The sequence below is a fragment of the Sceloporus occidentalis genome, unplaced genomic scaffold, assembly GCF_023333645.1.
Source record: "Sceloporus occidentalis isolate IW3139 unplaced genomic scaffold, rSceOcc1.0.p SCAF_155, whole genome shotgun sequence".
NCBI classification, from domain to species: Eukaryota; Metazoa; Chordata; class Lepidosauria; order Squamata; family Phrynosomatidae; genus Sceloporus; species Sceloporus occidentalis.
In genome coordinates, this window is record NW_028317135.1 from 1,265,817 (window position 1) to 1,284,800 (window position 18,984).

Consider the following 18,984-nt stretch of genomic DNA (forward strand, 5'->3'; position numbering starts at 1 on the left):
TTTGTACTTTTCTGTAAATAAATATTTTATTAAACATTATCGCTGTCCCGAGCTCTACTTACTAGTAAGAAAGACCCTCGAAGTATCAGAGATTACACGGATTATTCCAATCGGAGCCCTCCGAGACTTTACTCACAATACAGCAGCTGGTGGACGATTTGTCCACCAGCTGCCGAGAAAACCCTACCTTCTGTTGATTTAAATAGGTACTCAGCCATCGCTGATCACCTGTTCTGATGATCTGCCTGATTATTCCTCCCCGTAAAGTTATCGCTCCGCTATTGTTAGGTTGCTGATTGATTCAGACAGCCTTCATAAGGGTGGGGGTGAAGAAAGGAAAGAAAATTGTTGCTTGCCTTGACTTACATTGTTAATTTAAAAAATAATTACACAGACTGGCAAAATAAAGCACAAGCTACGGGCAGCTTTAATAAAAGAATTTATGGTGACGCTAAAGGCTGTGACGGCTCCCCTTTCATTTCCTTAATACTCAAACAGCCTAAATTGTTAGTAGAGGAACACCGGTTCGATTGACTTCCGGTGAAAGACATAAAAAAAAAATGTAAACGAAATAAAAAAAATAAAATAAGTTTTGCTACTTTATTAAATGACGTGTAGGAAACGTAACCCTAACTGACCGGCAGGATTTGAATTGAAGGTAAGGAATACATTATGTGTAAGTCACGCTAATCATTCACCGCGATGTATAAGTCACGCTGATCATTCACCGTGATGTGTAAGTCACGCTGATCATTCATCGCGATGTATAAGTCACGCTGATTATTCATCGCGATGTATAAGTCACGCTGATCATTCATCGCGATGTATAAGTCACGCTGATCATTCACCGCGATGTATAAGTCACGCTGATCATTCACCGTGATGTGTAAGTCACGCTAATCATTCACCGCGATGTATAAGTCACGCTGATCATTCACCGTGATGTGTAAGTCACGCTAATCATTCACCGCGATGTATAAGTCACGCTGATCATTCACCGTGATGTGTAAGTCACGCTGATCATTCACCGCGATGTATAAGTCACGCTGATCATTCATCGCGATGTATAAGTCACGCTGATCATTCACCGCGATGTATAAGTCCCGCTGATCATTCACCGCGATGTATAAGTCACGCTGATCATTCATCGCGATGTATAAGTCACGCTGATCATTCATCGCGATGTATAAGTCACGCTGATCATTCACCGTGATGTGTAAGTCACGCTGATCATTCATTGCGATGTATAAGTCACGCTGATCATTCACCGCGATGTATAAGTCACGCTGATCATTCATCGCGATGTATAAGTCACGCTGATCATTCACCGCGATGTATAAGTCCCGCTGATCATTCACCGCGATGTATAAGTCACGCTGATCATTCACTGCGATGTATAAGTCACGCTGATCATTCACTGCGATGTATAAGTCACGCTGATAGTTCATCGCGATGTATAAGTCCCGCTGATCATTTACCGCGATGTATAAGTCCCGCTGATCATTCAGACTCACTTATAGGACGAGTCCATTTCCTTTGCACGTCCCATCGGGCCAAGCCTTTCCAAGCTCTTATTATATACTTTTATTTTATTTTTTTAAAAATCCAGAGTGCAGAATTCTGTGTAATTAATGATTCACACCGTACACGACAATAAAACCTACGCGATGATTTCCCATCAACACACAAACAACACAAGAAGTGACTGGTTTTGGATATCTCAGCAAATTTATCTTAATTTACAAATCATCAGTCTTTTTTTTTTTAATCAATTCTAGGTTTTCTGATATTTCATATGTTACTGTTATGTTCAATACACAAAAGAACCAAGTGGGGTGGGGTTTGGGCTGGAGTTAAATATGGGACATTTTGGATGGATGGGGGGGGTGCAAAAATTAAGTGCAAAGAAAAACGAGACACAAAGAAAACCTGATGGTCCACCTCTCGCACTAGAAACAGTCGAGGGAATATGGCGGCGAGGGAGCACTTGATGTCCGGTTGCTGGACTATTAGGGTCGTGAGATGAGTTCCAGATTCTTACAGGCACCTTAAAACTGAACGGACCCCCCCCCCCCCCAATAGCGTGTAAATACTTGATCGATTCATCCCAATAAGCTTTTGTTTTGTCCGCTGCAGGCACGCAGGACTTGTCGATACGGTTAATTCTGTTCTCCAGCCAATATAAAAACGGCTCATCGTTGTCCTTCCTTCGGGTGGCGGTTTGGATGGCTCAGAGTAATGACACCGCATTTGCCGTGCCATCCTTCGTGTTCCTCTGAGGAGGGGTGGAGAAGATGTTTCCTCTAACATAAACGCGCTATTATGTATCCTTTCACTCGCAAGGCAGAAGAATGGGTGGCAAGAGTTGCAAATTGTCCTTATTTCTTGGAAAAACAGCCAAGAGGGCTTCTCATCATTGCTCACGTGGGACAAGAACGAAGAAGGTCTATTCTTATTATTTTAGAGCAAAGCAAGGATTGGCTGTTGGAGCTCTTCATTCCTCGGATGTTAGATGACATCTGGGAGTGAGGCAGCGCACGGCGGCTGCTCCGATCTCCGACACATTTGACAGGTTGCGGGAAAGGCAGGTCTGAGGTCCTCAGAAGGTCCATCGGTCGTGCATTTGGCTGTCGCCGCTGGAGGACGGCTCAGATCCGGGGGCTTGTCGCGTCGAGTCCTCTCCGTTTAAACTCTTTCGGCACACGGGGCACGTATCGTGCTGCGGGAGGGAAAGAAACGTATTAAGCACCGTGGGGTACGGACCGTAGAGGTGCCTCAATGACGCTGCGTGAGCGCTCAGATGGCCACTCGGGGGTATATTCTGAGCATAACCCAAAGAAGGTAAGCGAAGATATAGCTGCTAATTTAGCTACGGACTATCGTTCCAAATAATTCTAAGAATAAATAAATACCCGAGTCCAGGGCTGCAAAAAAGATTGTAATGTATTCCTATTAAGCGTAAATCACGTAGCAAAAACATGAATAAGAAATTACGGTCTGGCTTAGAAAACAAATACAACTACCGACGGGTATCAATTGGGGTTTTTCCCTATTTTCTGGAAATTTCAGCCATTTTTTGGCATCATATGGATTTGTATACATTACTGGGCGACAAACGCGAGTAGGCCGACCGCCGTGCCCCACAGCGCGCGTATCCACGCCAAGGCCGTGTAAACACGAAGGCGATCTCACCAGTTCCAGCCAAGGCACGATGCAGTCTCCGTGGAAGAAATGGTTGCAGGGTAACTGTCGGACGTGTTCCGTTACCGCGTAATCTTCTTTACACACCGGGCACTCCAGACCCATATCTACGTTTGAGGGGACAGCAAAGAAAAAAGCCCCATTAGCGAAGCGAGACTCCATAACACACAGCAGCGAGTCAACATTTCCTGAAGCTCCGCGGGAGGAGAAGCTCCGCGGGAGGAGAAGCTCCGCGGGAGGAGAAGCTCCGCGAGAGCTGGAAGCATGCAGATCTATGTAAGGCTGCCTTGGGATGTTTGGTATGACATCATATTAACCCTTTCACATGCAGGGTTGTTTACAATACTCATGGGAGCGCGATCGCTTGGCGGTGTCCCGCCTGCACTCACCCACTTGCGCCTGAGTGACCGTTACTGTCGGGAGGGAGGAGATCTTGTCTTTGTCGGCTGGAGGGGGGCCGGTGTTTTCCAGCTGACCCAAAAGCTGCAGGAGGAAGAGGACAGATTCATGAGCTCCAAATCTGTCAACGCTTCGTAAACATTGAAAAGAGGGAGATGAATAAGTCAGAGCGAGTAATAATACGGATAACAAAGGGGATTGGTGAATACAGGGCCAATAATGCCATCTCCGACCTCTGGTCCTCGGGGGCCAGATATAGCAAAAGATGGAAGGCATATGAATGTTACGAGCTCTTAATGTGGCTTTATAATGGGTTTACTTCTGTAAGCGAGATATTAACGGTCTCTTACCTGCGTGACGATGGAGTCCAGGCCGCTCTGGCCCCAAGCGTAGTCTCCGGGATTCGAGTGCAACATTCCGCTGTTTAAATAACACGAAGCGTTATCGTAGCGAGACATGGCCACCGGCGTGCCGCACGCAAACCGTGGCACCGAGCTCCCACTCCTATCACCCCTTGTTTTAATAGGGTACTCACAGTGAGAACGGGTGCGGTGCGCCTGGCAAGGGTGGGTTGGCGAAGACACCGGCGAAGATCTGTTGGATGATCCTGTAAAAGACGCCAATAAACATGAACCACAAATCCAGGATAACCCCGAGGGCAGAGGGAACAGCAATGACGAGTACGCACCCCTCTATGGCCGGGCTCCGGTCGGGACGCGAGCTGGCGCGGGATCTGTACCTCGTCATGGGCTGTCGGGGAGGCCGACGAGTCACCCTCAGGTCTGGGTGGGCCTGGTGGCCCCGTTCGTGGTCTCTGCCATCTTGGTCCAAAGAGCTGCTGTTCAGGAAGTTTCGGAAGTCGGGGAAAAACATTGTGTGGTCTAAATGGTCCAAAAGCTGCCGAGGACACAGATGGTTAGCAGGCAGAAGATTGCCCTCCAGCGGGGGCAGATGCTAAAGACTGTGTGCCGCGCGACAAATAAAACGTAGCCGTGGAAATGGCGCTGGCACGAGAGCCGGTAAAACGGGGCGTAACGGCATCAGGGAACGCGAATGCTTCGTTTTAGGACTATGGCGGATGGGGAAGGTCCATCTGCTCTGTGGTTAATAATCTAAGAGTTTTATACCGCGCCCCAAACGCTATCATGTTTACGCGCTCGGGTGCCGGGCGAAGGTGCGTCCGCCATACCTTTATACACCGGACTCCCTCCCCGGCGTTAAGGGCAGCGCTTTCGTGCGATATACCGCATATTGACACCGACGATCGCATAACACGCTCCAGGAGATCCCACGCGTCTCGCGTTATCTACGCCCTGGGATCTGGGAGTATTACCCGGCGCGCGAGCAGCAGGTGTCTGTCACCCTATCTGTAGGTAAAACGAGACCGCCTCATCCCGGCTGCCGCTCAACCGGTTATCAGTGAACACGGGGGGTCCGAGAAACCACTGATGGGGCAGATCGGGGGGTAACTGACATCTCCAGAACAGCCGGCGCTTATCGGGAGATCTCGTTACCCAGCATGCATTGCTCCCCGGGACCTGCGATGCACGCGCCATTTAAAAGACAAAGCCCCTACTTTAACCATTTCCTGTAACAATGTTACCGTTATCTAATCTCTCCTCAAAGTCTTATCAGACTGCACCGAGGATAAAAACACTTTCTCGGCTGGTAAACACGCAGCACGTTGAGCTTATGATCGCGGGACAAGGAGGAAGAGGCACCTAATACCCCTGATGACCTACCCCGGGGGGGGGGGGGGGGGCTTTCCCCTTTTGATACTTATAATACAAGCTGCTGTCTTTTCATAAACACCCGGAACCTGCACAACGGGTTTGACTACATGTGATTGTCAACGGCCCCGCAGAGCAGCCCCATCCTCGTGACGCTGAGATCAGAACCTCAACACCTTAACATAAAAGTCACAAAAATATACTGCCCCCCCCCCGGGCCAGGCTGGGGCTTCAGGAGCTGGGGCTATTCCTATAAAGGGTAAAAGGAAGGCAGCCCCCGGGTACAGTAATTACCCCAACCCACACCCTACAGCTTATATGAGCCAGTGGAGGCACCTTTATACCGAGAGACTGCGTTCATGGTGGAGAGGGGGAAGAGAATGGGCATTACGTGCGGAGAGACACGTAATGCAAGAAGTAAACTGCCAGTGCATGGGGGGGGGGGATACCGGGGGCTTTAACAGCAGGGCTGGGTATTACGAGAGGTGTAGGGGTCCGGCCGGGAGAAGCGCACTCACCTCTGCGAAGTGCGTCGATGCATTGTCTTCCGTCGGACTTCCTCCAGAATCGAGGAAACTGCAGGAAAAAAAAAAAAATAAGAGCGTTACGGAGAGTTTGCTCCGCCCAGGGCAAAGGTCACCAAACTTTATCACGGGAACGCCTGATTTCAAGACGTTTACCCGAAACAACGTTTATCGCCACTTGCGACGCTCAAAAAATTAATTGTAACAAAGAGATCGCGGGAAAAAAGGGAAGAAAGTCGGGGTTTTGTGGTCTGACTCAACAGACAAGCTTAGAGAGATTGTGTTATACAGCGCTAGGGCGCAGGGATGCCCTGTGCCCGGCGGGATCGTTCTCCGAGTGATTACTGTTACAGAGCAGAGGGAAGTGGAGACGCGGCTCCTCTCGCCGCCGGGGAGCACCAATCGGCAAAACCGCGTATAAAGATCAGGGGTCGGGGTAACTTACCTGGAGTCCGCCGTCACTTCTTCAATAAAACCGGAGTCGCATCGGGGGCAAATGTATTCCTGCAACACAAAGCGGGGCTCGTTAACAGGGGGCCGGGGCTCGTTAACAGGGGGCCGGGGCTCGTTAACATGGGGCCGGGGCTCGTTAACAGGGGGCCGGGGCTCGTTAACAGGGGGCCGGGGCTCGTTAACAGGGGGCCGGGGCTCGTTAACAGGGGGCCGACGCTGAACCCGTCCACAGGATGACATTATTTCTTCCGACACCCCTAACTCCGGGGTGCGGAGGGTTAACCGGCAAGGGTCAAGGTTCATGAGCTCCACGCCGACATGGGGGGCCAGACGCGCCCACACGCAACGCCTGAACACATAGAGCTCTGCCCGACACGGGGGGGCAAACCGGGATCATTGTGTACCACGCAACGCGAAGCGCCACTGCTTCTTATTATTGCGCAAGCCTTTAAATGATTGTAACGTCGCCACGGAATCTGCCGGCGCTATCTAAATAGATGGAACGTACCCCCAGCGGCTTGTGTGAGGGGAGCGAGGAAACCCCCCGGGGGCAGAATCTGTGCGTCAATCTATTAAGCAAGCAGCGTACAGACAGACATTCTGCCCGTGCGCAGCAACGGTGCTGCCGGCAGGCAGGTAAACAGCGGCTGGCGAGCGACACAAGCAGCAACTGCCTCCGGAGCGCCTTCTGGGATACCCGACACCCGTCCTCAGCCGCCTGGCACGGGGTATTAAAGCACCGGAGGGGCAGAGCCCAATCCTACTAGGGAGTCCGCCTACTGTTATCAGAGCTGGCGTTTAACGGCTCTGCCGGGTGGCTACTCCACACAGCTACAGACAACGGAGGGCAATGACCCCCCATCTATGCCCAGAGGGAAACGTATAGTTCATTTAAATCTCTGTATTCCTCGTTCGCTTTGGTACCCGTAGGGTTAAATGCTTCAGATTGCGGTTAATTAGGAATAAAGCTTCGGAGTTAACATCTGAAGACGGGTTAAGGCTGCTGCTGCTGCCGAATCTCCCTTAATCTTCTCCACAGTCCCTCCTCACACGTAACGTTCGGATTACCCAATTCAGCCAAAAATATTCATTAAAATAAGGAAGCGAAGGCGGACGGCGCGGGGTCTTCTCCGCAGAGACGCTATTTATAGAGCCTCCGCGGGGGGGGGGGGGGGGGGGGATTTATTAAAGTACCCCGCGTCACCGGGCAACAAAACACCCCGGGGGGGGTTAACACCGGGCAGAGAGGTATAAATAAAAACGGGCTGTTTCCAGAGCTGCATCATTAGCCCGGCTTCTCGTCCGCACAGGAATAAGCCTTAAATGTGTGTGCGCATACGCATGTATCCACACACACGCCACCGTACATATACACACACGCGCCGCCGTGCGTATACACACACGCGCCGCCGTACGTATACACACACGCGCCGCCGTGCGTATACACACACGCGCCGCCGTGCGTATACACACACGCGCCGCCGTACGTATACACACACGCGCCGCCGCACGTACACACACGCGCCGCCGTACGTATACACACACGCGCCGCCGTACGTATACACACACGCGCCGCCGTACGTATACACACACACGCCACCGTACGTATACACGCGCACGCGCCCCCCCGTACGTATACACACGCCACCGTACGTATACACACGCGCGCGCCCCCCCCGTACGTATACACACGCCACTGTACGTATACACGCGCACGCGCCCCCCCCGTACGTATACACACGCCACTGTACGTATACACGCGCACGCGCCCCCCCCGTACGTATACACACGCCACCGTACGTATACACACGCGCGCGCCCCCCCCCCGTACGTATACACACGCCACTGTACGTATACACGCGCACGCGCCCCCCCGTACGTATACACACGCCACTGTACGTATACACGCGCACGCGCCCCCCCGTACGTATACACACGCCACCGTACGTATACACGCACACTGCCGTACGTATACATACACGCGCACGCGCGCCACCATACGTATACACACGCCACCGTACGTATACACGCGCGCCACCATACGTATGCACACGCCACCGTACGTATACACGCGCGCGCCCCCCCCCGTACGTATACACGCGCCACCGTACGTATACGCGCGCACCACCGTACGTATACACACACGCGCGCCACCGTACGTATACACACACGCGCACCACCGTACGTATACACACACGCGTGCCACCGCACGTAGACACACACACGCCACCGCACGTAGACACACACACGCCACCGGACGTATACACACACACACACGCCACCGGACGTATACACACACACACACACACGCCACCGGACGCATACACACACGCGCGCGCGCGCCACCGGACGTATACACACGCCACCGTACGTATACACACACACGCGCCACCGTACGTATACACTAAAGAAATACACCAAGGGCGTTCTGTGACCCCTACCACACAGTGTCCTGAGATTCTTAGAAAAACAAGAGATGCATGGAATAGCCTTTGGGCAGAGATGGTACTGTAGAAAAGTAAAGGAGCTAAGAAAGTGGGACTGGCAGCCACCTCTTAGATTCCTTAGTGTCCTTGTCATGGGTTTGAATAATCGGCAGTCAGTCACCTAAATTTACAGTATGACATTTGTGAGGCGTCACCTCCAACAGAATCCAAGAATTCGGCATCGGCCAAAACTCGCCTTAAGCCGCTGGCCAGCAGAGGAGGTACAACAACGCATTCTCTTAATAGACTGCCAGCTCAGTGACCTCCATGATAAAGCTCTGCGGAAGCAACCCCATACAGTGACATCAGCCTCCCTTTTATAGATCAGTATAGCTGGTTCTGAGCTCCTCTTATGGAAGCTGAGATAAGTGGCAGCCCGTGGCAGAGGCAGCATTATCTGATCACGTTCACTGCTGTGCTGTGAAGAGCTGAGCCGGCCCTGTATAGTGTATAGTTATATCATGTGAACAGAGTAACTTCCTGAACGCAGGGCCAGCCAACGCAATCCAGGAAACAGCTGATGTATAAGATTTCTGAAGTCAGCATGGAACTAGACGGGAGGCTGCGACCTGCACATATAAACATGCACGTTAACAACACGCATGTGCGATAAAGATACCCAACAGCCCCGATTGTTCTCTCGGCAGCGGATTCTGCACCTTTACTGCCCTCGCTGTAAGCAATCCCTCCCTTTGCCGTCTATGAACTCCTCGCTCTTCCCGCTCGCTCTTTGTACGCTTCTGTTAATAAACGGGGTCACCGGAGAGCTCTTTATTCCAGCGCCTCTCCAAAGATCTACCAGCACTGATGACCAATGCATCCTTTTTGGGGTAAATATGTTTTTGGGGGGTTCTCACCCTTTAAAGCTAACGTTTGGTTCATCGCTCGCCCGCCCGGGCAGCATCGTGGGAGTTACGGAGAGAGCGGTGGAGGCATCGGCTGGACACCCCTACGCAAGGAGCAATAACCCAAAGGAGCAGTCAGGCAAGAACACCACTTCCTGGTATATTAAAGGGGCAACAAGGGTGTGAATAAAGGGCTGATGTTTCCCAGAACCCCCCGGGGCGTTTGAGAAGCCTGATGAGGCAGCTGCGGAATTCCCTTCTGGTGCTGGGAGTCTGTGACCCCCCCCCCCCGGTGTAGATAACACACTGGACAGCTTTCCTGATAAGTCACACCGCATCCAACGGTCTCTTTCCACAAGTTATTTGAAGGGGGTCCCAATGCTGTGCCTGCGAAGCTGCGCATGCCTTAATCAACGGTTGCCGCGTTCAAACTCTCCTATCAGAATGCGCCCGAGCTGCTCGGGCAGATCAGTTAAAAGAGTTTCTCGTGACGGCATTGACTACACGCGGGGATTTAAATATTCTATCTCTCCTTCCGATTGGCTACTCAGTGAGCGTGCTGGCGGCCGTGACTGACGCGTTCATCACCCCAATGCAGTTCTTATACCTGGTGTTCTTATCTATGAAAGCTAAGAGCCCTGGAACGACAAGGGTTAACACACAGGAAATAAGGCGCCTCGTCTAGTTTCTCGCCCATTTCTACCGCTGTAAAGACCTTAATATGTCTATCCCATGCGTGTTTACATTACTTCGCTGTATTACCCTCTACCACTTCTACTGGGAGGCAGATCCACGCTCACCATACTATAAGACAGTAGATTGTGATGCCAGAGCTATATAAATGAACCTTAATAAACCATTAGTTTAATTAAATCCATTAGTGACCTACCCGCGCACCATGGGGGGGTATAAAGGGTACAGAGCCCACATAGATGCCCCGGGGAAAGGACGGCGGCACCAGCGACCATCACACACGGAATATCTCCAACCGCTGCAATATTACGGCAATAACCACGAAATTGTGTTCTAGAGAACCCTTAAGAGTCACCGGCCAGACCGGCCACCATAACGAAGCGGCTGCCGCGTACCACCATCAGGAAGCGTGCGACTTCCCAAAGCCCGGCCGCACATCACCAACGAGAAAGGCCATGACAACTGTCAGGCTGCCGAAGCGGATGCCGTGCATCACCAGCCACCGACGCCAGGTTACGATCAGCGGGAGCGGTGTGACAACTGCCGGGGCCACATGCCGTCAGCGCGATCAGTGACGCCGGCGCCATGCTACAGCCAAGGAAGCCACATATTATAAGCGGGAAGCGTGTGCGGCAACCGTCAACCCGCAGACAGCACATCACCGACGGTGACATATTCCATCAATCGCTTCACAGGAGCATTACCAGATAACGCGATCAGTCCCCCCGCCGCCCACCGGATCCATAACCCCAAACGGGGCCACAGTTCCCTTCCTGTCCCCAAATTGACATCATGGGGCCACAGATCTCTCCATCTCTTTATCAAGATAACAGGGGCCTGGGGCTCAAAATATACCCCCCACCCCCTTCTCACCAGGAGCCTGGGGCCCAAAATGAACCCCTTCACACCAAGAGCCTCCTAAATCAGGCCCATGGGGACGCAGAGCTCCCCTTCAGGACCCCATATGTCCCATCTCCACACCAAGGGCCTGGGAGTAACAATTACCCTCTCCTTAAACCCTGGGGGGGCAGCAACCCCCGTCAACACTGTGTTAATACATCCACACCCCCATCTCCCAGGGAGAACCACTCCTATCATGCAGATTGACTCCTGAAGTGAACCCCTAACCGTTCACTCCAATCCCGGGATACTCACCGGCAGCTTGGGGCTCACTTCCCCCTTACAGTGATGACAGAAAAAGCGATGCTGAGACACAGCCGCCGCCTCCGCCATGTTTCCTGCCCGCTCTCCTCCTGCTGCTGCCCAACGTCACGTCAGTCCTCCAGCACCAGTAAGACCGCAAGCCGAGTACCTCTGCCTGGGCGCCGCTCTATCCCTCCACCACCAAGGAGTGTCAACTAGCTTTATTGACAATATACACAATCAGTACTCGGTTTGGGGCAACACAGAGAAGCTGACGGGCTGTGAGGTGTTTTGTTATCGGAGGGTGAGTGCAGCCGTTAGAGACGGGGGACGGTGGGGAGCGGAGGTTAACGTTTTTTTTTTAGAATGTTAGGTGACAGGAACTGGAGCCTTGTGAGTGGAGTTGACAAACTGAGAGTGAGTGCTTGGCCTGTGAGTGTGCCCTGTAATATGAGGTGATTTTTCCAATATAAAGGCGCCATGTCCTGTAATATGGAGGTATCTGTACTGTGAGGATATATGCTGTAATATGGAGATAGCTGTACTGTGAGGATATATGCTGTAATATGGAGATAGCTGTACTGTGAGGATATATGCTGTAATATGGAGATAGCTGTACTGTGAGGATATATGCTGTAATATGGAGATAGCTGTACTGTGAGGATATATGCTGTAATATGGAGATAGCTGTACTGTGAGGATATATGCTGTAATATGGAGATAGCTGTACTGTGAGGATATATGCTGTAATATGGAGATAGCTGTACTGTGAGGATATATGCTGTAATATGGAGATAGCTGTACTGTGAGGATATATGCTGTAATATGGAGGTATCTGTACTGTGAGGATATGCTGTAATATGGAGGTATCTGTACTGTGAGGATATGCTGTAATATGGAGGTATCTGTACTGTGAGGATATATGCTGTAATATGGAGATAGCTGTACTGTGGGAATATAATATAATATATGTATACATGTTCCGGTACAGGCGGGTGAGGATGACTCAGGCCGAGGCTGCGCTCTGCTCCTTGCTGCTGAGAGAGCATTACGGAGAGATCGTGGACAGGGTGGGAACGTATTTGATCCGGACCGGCAAGCAGCCTCTACGAGTAATCGCTAAGGACACCGGCACCTCCCTGGATCAGGTAAATCTTGTGCTTTTTATGTGAATTGGTTGCCAGATTAACCCCTGCTCCTGGAAACCTTTGTGTTTTCTTGAGGCAGATCTCAAGCATGTAATGGGTTAACAGGAAGGTCATTAACCCACGAGGTGAGGCCAGTGATGTAAAGGACTGTTAAGAATAATTGCAGCGGTAACTGTTAAAACAGATACATTGATTTCGTTCTGGTAACTAACGATATATTGGATGTTTCTTTCCTTCCAGGTGAAAAAAGCTCTGTGTGTTCTAATCCAACACAACCTAGTGTCGTACCAGTTACACAAACGCGGCTTCGTGGAGTACTGTGCGCACTACCACCGCTGCCTGCGGATCCTCCGGTACCCGCGGTACATCTACACCACGAAGACCCTGTACGGTGACACCGGAGAGCTGATCGTGGAGGAATTACTGCTCAACGGGATGATGACCCTGAGCGCCGTGGTGAAAAAAGTGGCCGACAGACTGACGGAGTCCATGGAAGGTAAGCATTGGCTCGTATAACTTACACGGTGCAGTTAAATCTGCGTTAAAGATGTCATGTAATGCCGTGCCTCTGTCTGCACAGAAGGGAAGAGCATGGATTACGCCGAGGTGTCCGCAATGTTCACACGTCTGGCAGACACACACTTTGTACAGAGATGTCCGGGTCTCACCGAAGCGGACATGATGCAAGGAGCGGAAGGCAAGCCTCCGGTAGCTCCGTCCCTGGTCACCAACGAGAAGGAGATGTTCACGGTCCCCAGAGTCACCCTGCTGGGTAGGTGAAAAGCAATTAAGCACGAGAAACGTTCAGAAGGTTTCCGCACCAGAGAAATGGGCGCTAAATGGGTTAACCGGTCCGGCTGTATTTGTATGGAATGGCTGCCGTTAGAGTTTGTTAAACTTTATTGGGCTTTCTAGGGCGAGGCAAGAGGCGGAGGTCATCGGATGAGGATGAAGGCAGCAGTCAAGCGAAGCGGATAAAGAAAGATACCGGGGCAGAGGTGAATGTATCATCCATCACAACGTATCCTTATCTGTCCATTCCAAAGAATACCCGACTATTAATCGCGTCTTCCGCCCGCAGTCCGACCAGGATGAAGGAATATACTGGCAGGTCAACATGGATCGCTTTCACCAGCACTTCCGTGACCAAGCGATCATCAGCGCCGTGTCCAACAAAATGGACCAGGTACGAGAATATGCCTCCCCCTTCTGCATTAATTTGTGGATTAACCCCTTAATGACAATCGACGTGCCAGGACCGTCATGATTTTAAATGGGTGCAGAAAGCGATCAACCATCACCTCCTAAACTTCAATGGTGTTGCTGAAATGCCTCTATCAGGAGGCATTCAGCAACACTAAACACTCACCCCAGGACGGGCTGTGACCACGCCGGAGAGCGGTCACAACCGCCACTGCAAGTGATTTCGCCAACCACAAGATGGCGGCCGCCCTGTAAAAATAACAATGAAGTTGAAAAAGTTAGCCAGAGGGTCTCCAGACCCTCTAGAGAACTCGGGCTCTACTTGCAGGTTGAATACAGGTACTGCATTCAACCATGCAAGTCAGTGGAGTCCAGCTTTCTAATCACAGTGTGATTATTAAAAATAAATTAAAAAAATAATAATAATAAGCAAAAAATAGTTTAAAAAAAAAAAACAGTAATATAAAAAATGTAAAAATAATTTCCCACTGATGTCACCATCAGGGGGAACCTTCAAGTTCCAAAAAATGTAAAAAATAAAATAAAATAAATAAAAAATAATATATATATTAGCTTCAAACAATTCTCGCATGGAAAGAGTTAGAATACTGGCATATTAAGTCCCCATGGGGTGTCTACTTTCAAAAAATATATGATTTGATGGGGTAAAATGAAGCGATGAAGTGGCCGGGTTCAACAATGTCCCAATTAACACGGAGGGAAGGATGGCCACACATCTAATTTCCAATTGGAAAAATGTACACGTCCCAAATGGGGCCTTTTAGTTCCCCAAAAACCCGACATACCCATGCATGTGGGGTATCACTGTACTGAACGCATATTGGGGTGTCGTGGGACAACGACATATACCAGGAGCTGTAAGTTCATACATAAAGTAGGTGTGTGGGGAAAAATACACACAATAAATACTACTGCAAACTGCTGGTGGTAAAATGTGCATGCAAAAGAGTTAAAATACCCTGGGGTGTCTAGTTTTCAAAAATATATGGTTTTATAGGGCACACTGAAATGGCCCGGCTCAAAGATGTACCAAATAGGGCATGGGCAGTGGATCATCAAATATTACAGTTCAACACTGACAAATGCGCATGCCCCAAATGTGGCCCATTTGCCCCCAAACAGCCAGGCAAACCCATTCATATGGGGTATCACTGTACTCAAAATAATGTCATATAAACAGTATATAACCGGAAAGAAGAAAATTACAGCTAAACACGAGCAGCGCAGAAATGTTGAAACGGCCATTGTCAAGAAGGGTACAAAAAGTAAAATCAGCCTTTGTCACGAAGGGGTTAAAGGCAGATTTTCCTCAGTTTGTAAATATTGAAAAATTCCCTTACGTTTACGAGAAGCATCTGTTGAACTGTTAATGTTCGCTAAGTAAGACTTTTGTTGGAGCGGACGAAATGTCTAAAATTGTTCCCGTCGGCTTCGCCCTCTGTGTTTCAGACCAGCAGTGAGATTGTCCGGACCATGCTGAGAATGAGTGAGGTGACCACGTCTTCCAGCGCTGCGTACACCCATCCACTGTCCTCCAACGAGGTTGGTATTCTCTTAAAAGGACCCCAAGAAAGATGGGGTCTGATAGGTCCGTGCCTTCGATGTGCTCCCCGTAAGCCACGTAACGCTGTAACATGTCCTTTTGGCTTCGCAGATTTTCAAATCTTTGCCGGCCGGATACAATATCTCCAAACAAGTGCTGGACCAGTACCTGACTCTGCTGGCAGACGACCCGGTACCCATTGCTATTTAATGTTTAGGATTATTTATAACACAGTGCATTTAGTAAAAGCGGAGTAAAGGTCTTTGGTGCCACAGCTGAATAATTGGAGCAGAGGCAAAATGCTTTCAAGACAAAACAAACTTTATTGAAAGAAACAGGTATAAGAATGCCAACATGTATCCCAGTGCTGTTGAGTGAGCAGATCCCCTACAGATGTGCCAACGTTTCAGCCTGTGCAATGCCTTACACTCCATCGGTGTACCCACGTGGGCTTAATCCACAGTCGGTCTTCATTATTTACCCAATTACCCCGCTGGGTTGTAATCGGTGTCTCCTCGTTTTTTTGTTTCAGTTGGAGTTTGTCGGACGGTCCGGAGACAGCGGTGGAGGAATGTTCGTCATCAGTATCCTTTTCTTTCTCTAATTAGATGGACTATTGTGTGAATTGTGAATTCTATTCCATAAAGCTGGAAGATGTTGATTCCGTTGATAACCTGTTATTGTTGGTTACTTAACTTTACCCCAATAGATCTCCATAAGGCGATTGCTACGTTGGCCACTTCAAATTTGGAATCGGTTGTACAGGAGAGGTAAGATAATTGATTATTTCTCTATTATAGGTAATTGGCTCAGGGCAGACTTTCCCGGCGTCTGTCCTAACAGCATGAGCACGAAGGATCCATCGTACAGCCTGAGACTATTCTCTTTGTAGTTCTGTACAGTTAAGCCTCCTCGGGTACATAAGAAATATATTGTGATTAGCATTCAGTGGTGGCATGTCGGACGGCCAGGCTAAGTGGGTACAGGGATGGCTCCCGTCAGGCAAAGGCTATGTGGCACGACAGGCTACGTGGGAAGGTATAGGTAGTGGACCAGGAAATAAGGGAAAGGAACTTTGGAGATGAAATTACCCCCACTAACACAAACTTGCCAATGGTGGCTCTGCGCAGGTTCGGCTCCAGGTGCGCCAGGATTTTCCGCCTCCTTCTTCGCAAGAGGCACTTGGAACAGAAACAAGTGGAGGATTTTGCTATGATCCCTGCCAAAGAAGCCAAAGACATGCTGTATCGGATGCTGTCTGTAAACCTGGTCTCTTTGCAGGTAAGTGCCCCCCGAAAGCCTGAGCCCACAGATAACCGGACATCCTCGGTTACCGGCTATCACTGAAATAGGTGCAATAGTAACAGTGATTGTGTGGCCTCTGCCGTCTCATAGAAACAGATCCAGCTTCTAGGTCACGGCGTGATGTGAATGGATCGGCTGTGACTCGCTTTCGCTTCAATTCTCTGACTTACAGGAAATCCCCAAAACCCCAGATCACGCGCCGTCACGCACGTTCTACCTGTATGCAGTGAATACCCTGCCCACGGCTCGCATGCTGCTGCAGAAATGTTACAAGGTACTTATGTTTCGTACGCAGGCGTCTGTGAAATTACCCGGCACCAGGGGGCCAAATGCTGCAGCTAAATACCGTTTGAGATCAAGGAATCGCTTTCTAACAGCTCTATTATATGCACGCAATGAATTGTATCTTTAATAATGTCCTTAATTCTCCCTGTATAATTTAAGCTAATGCAGTGGCAAAGGAAGAATACAAATATTCCATTAGACAAGAAGAAAAAATGAGGGATTTACTGAGGCTTGGGGGCACAAGTGTTTGCGCTGTTGGCATTGTATGCTGAAAGTCATATATATAAAATTCCTCCATTTCTCAGACTGTGTCCAACCTGATAGAGAGAAGACAGTTTGAGACCAAAGAAAACAAGTGAGTAATCTCCTCGAGCAGCTCCTGCGTCAGGTTTGTCCGTCTACGCTTCCCCAGGCAGCCGCTCCTGGGCCATGTTGATCCGTTTCAGGGCATCACAGGATTCAACAACCCCCAGAGTTAGCAGGAGAGGTGCAGTTTCATCTCCCTAACGTCACCCTGCAGGAGTGGCTGAGCTGCCTCTGCCTGCGATATCTTGAATATCACCTCCCTCTTTGTACTATACATTATACAGGGCCAGCTTTCACGAGAGAAACCTGCCAGCGCTGACCTTTTATAACACAGGGTGAGATTAATGAGCTGGAAGGCTAACTCCCTCTTTTAGTTTAATACTAAACAACGAATGCCGTATTAAACAAGTGTTCATTTATTTGGCAACCTCTCATTTCAAGGTGGTAGACTTGCCTGTTGTGCTGTGTGAGTACCGGTCGGAATTAAGCGTTCCCTGGGGGCAGTAAAAGGCACTTCAGGCTTCACCCTCATGGTTCTTCACTGTCCTCTCCAGACGCCTGTTGGAGAAATCCCAGAGGATCGAGGCCATCATAGCGTCTATGCAAGCCACGGGGGCAGAGGGCACCCAGCTGCAGGAGGTAGAAGAAATGATTACCCCTCTGGAACGCCAGCAGATTGACAGCCTGAGACGCAATGTTAACAGGTAACGTGCGCGCCTTCAGCGAATACTAAAGAAGGAAGAGCTTAGCTGTTACGTTAACTTTTCATTGGGCATTCAGGAAAACATTGAGCACTTTGATTTTATACCCAGATAAAGGACCCGTCTTTCTCTCTCCCCAGGTTGGATGCCAGTGAGATCAATGTCGATGACACCATCTTTATTTTAGAATCTTACATCAACAGCACAAAGATCAAAAGCTGACCAAAAGAACACCGCTGTGTCGCTGCTAAAAACAAAACTTTACCTTCTGTCTGACTCTGTTATTCCACATTGGAAAGAAATAAAGCAAGTTATACCACGTTGGTCGTTTCCTGCACAGCTAGAAAGAAAACACCAAGAGTAGATCCGTAGAATAGCTCCCCAGCAGAGGCGATAGAGGCCAGTGCAGTGATGATCCCTCAGAAATATGATCCTGAATCAAGATGATAGGAGAAAGCTAGGGGGCACACATCGACTTCATACCAGGTAGGCGCACGTCAAGATTTCTTATGATCTGGAAAGTTAGGTCCATAAGAAAACTGTGAACCTTGATGTATTATTGTAAGTTGAGGTAGATGTCTGTAGATGAGGGGGAGAATTCTCTGTCGTGATGGCATTCCAAGCATATGTATAGAGCAAGAGGGAAAAAAAGCTTTGTTATGTAGGTCCTCCTTGTGATATGGCCATGTGGCTGCTTATGCAGATGAGCTTAGTTTTCATTTACATACGTGGCTGCATGATGATGTCACAAGCGACAGAACAGTATAAATACACCTCTCTTTTCTCTATATCTATACATCTGCTAGCGTGACATATTTAGGTGATGTTTCGTTACATAAAGGTCCGGATCCCAAGGAGCTTTTGCAGGATGGGTTGAGCCGGCCCTATGTAACGGGTAGTTAATTTAGGGATCTAATATAGTCAAATTAAGCTATTGTAAGTCTAAGAGGAGACCAAGGACTAACGTCGAATAGAAATGGGCTGAATAGGGCTGATCT

At 49.6% G+C, this 18,984-nt stretch overlaps 2 protein-coding genes across 2 annotated transcripts; one reads left to right on the top strand and one right to left on the bottom strand.

Annotated features, from left to right (window-relative positions):
- Positions 1-2,599: 2,599 nt before the first annotated feature.
- Positions 2,600-11,564, bottom strand: LOC149280485 (E3 ubiquitin-protein ligase RNF115-like). The gene is made up of 9 exons (XM_089500546.1): positions 11,487-11,564; positions 6,300-6,358; positions 5,849-5,906; positions 4,289-4,497; positions 4,136-4,207; positions 3,951-4,020; positions 3,591-3,684; positions 3,193-3,308; positions 2,600-2,719 (listed from the first exon to the last, which is right to left on the bottom strand). The coding sequence occupies exons 1-9, from the start codon at positions 11,562-11,564 to the stop codon at positions 2,600-2,602; spliced, it is 876 nt and encodes a 291-aa protein (XP_089356672.1).
- Positions 11,565-12,475: 911 nt separating this feature from the next.
- Positions 12,476-18,208, top strand: LOC149280486 (DNA-directed RNA polymerase III subunit RPC3-like). The gene is made up of 14 exons (XM_089500479.1): positions 12,476-12,622; positions 12,863-13,118; positions 13,203-13,394; positions 13,538-13,620; positions 13,704-13,808; positions 15,296-15,388; positions 15,501-15,581; positions 15,922-15,973; positions 16,099-16,159; positions 16,520-16,670; positions 16,867-16,968; positions 17,285-17,334; positions 17,840-17,989; positions 18,127-18,208. Exons 1-14 carry the CDS (start codon positions 12,476-12,478, stop codon positions 18,206-18,208), a joined length of 1,605 nt encoding a protein of 534 aa, XP_089356605.1.
- Positions 18,209-18,984: the final 776 nt, after the last annotated feature.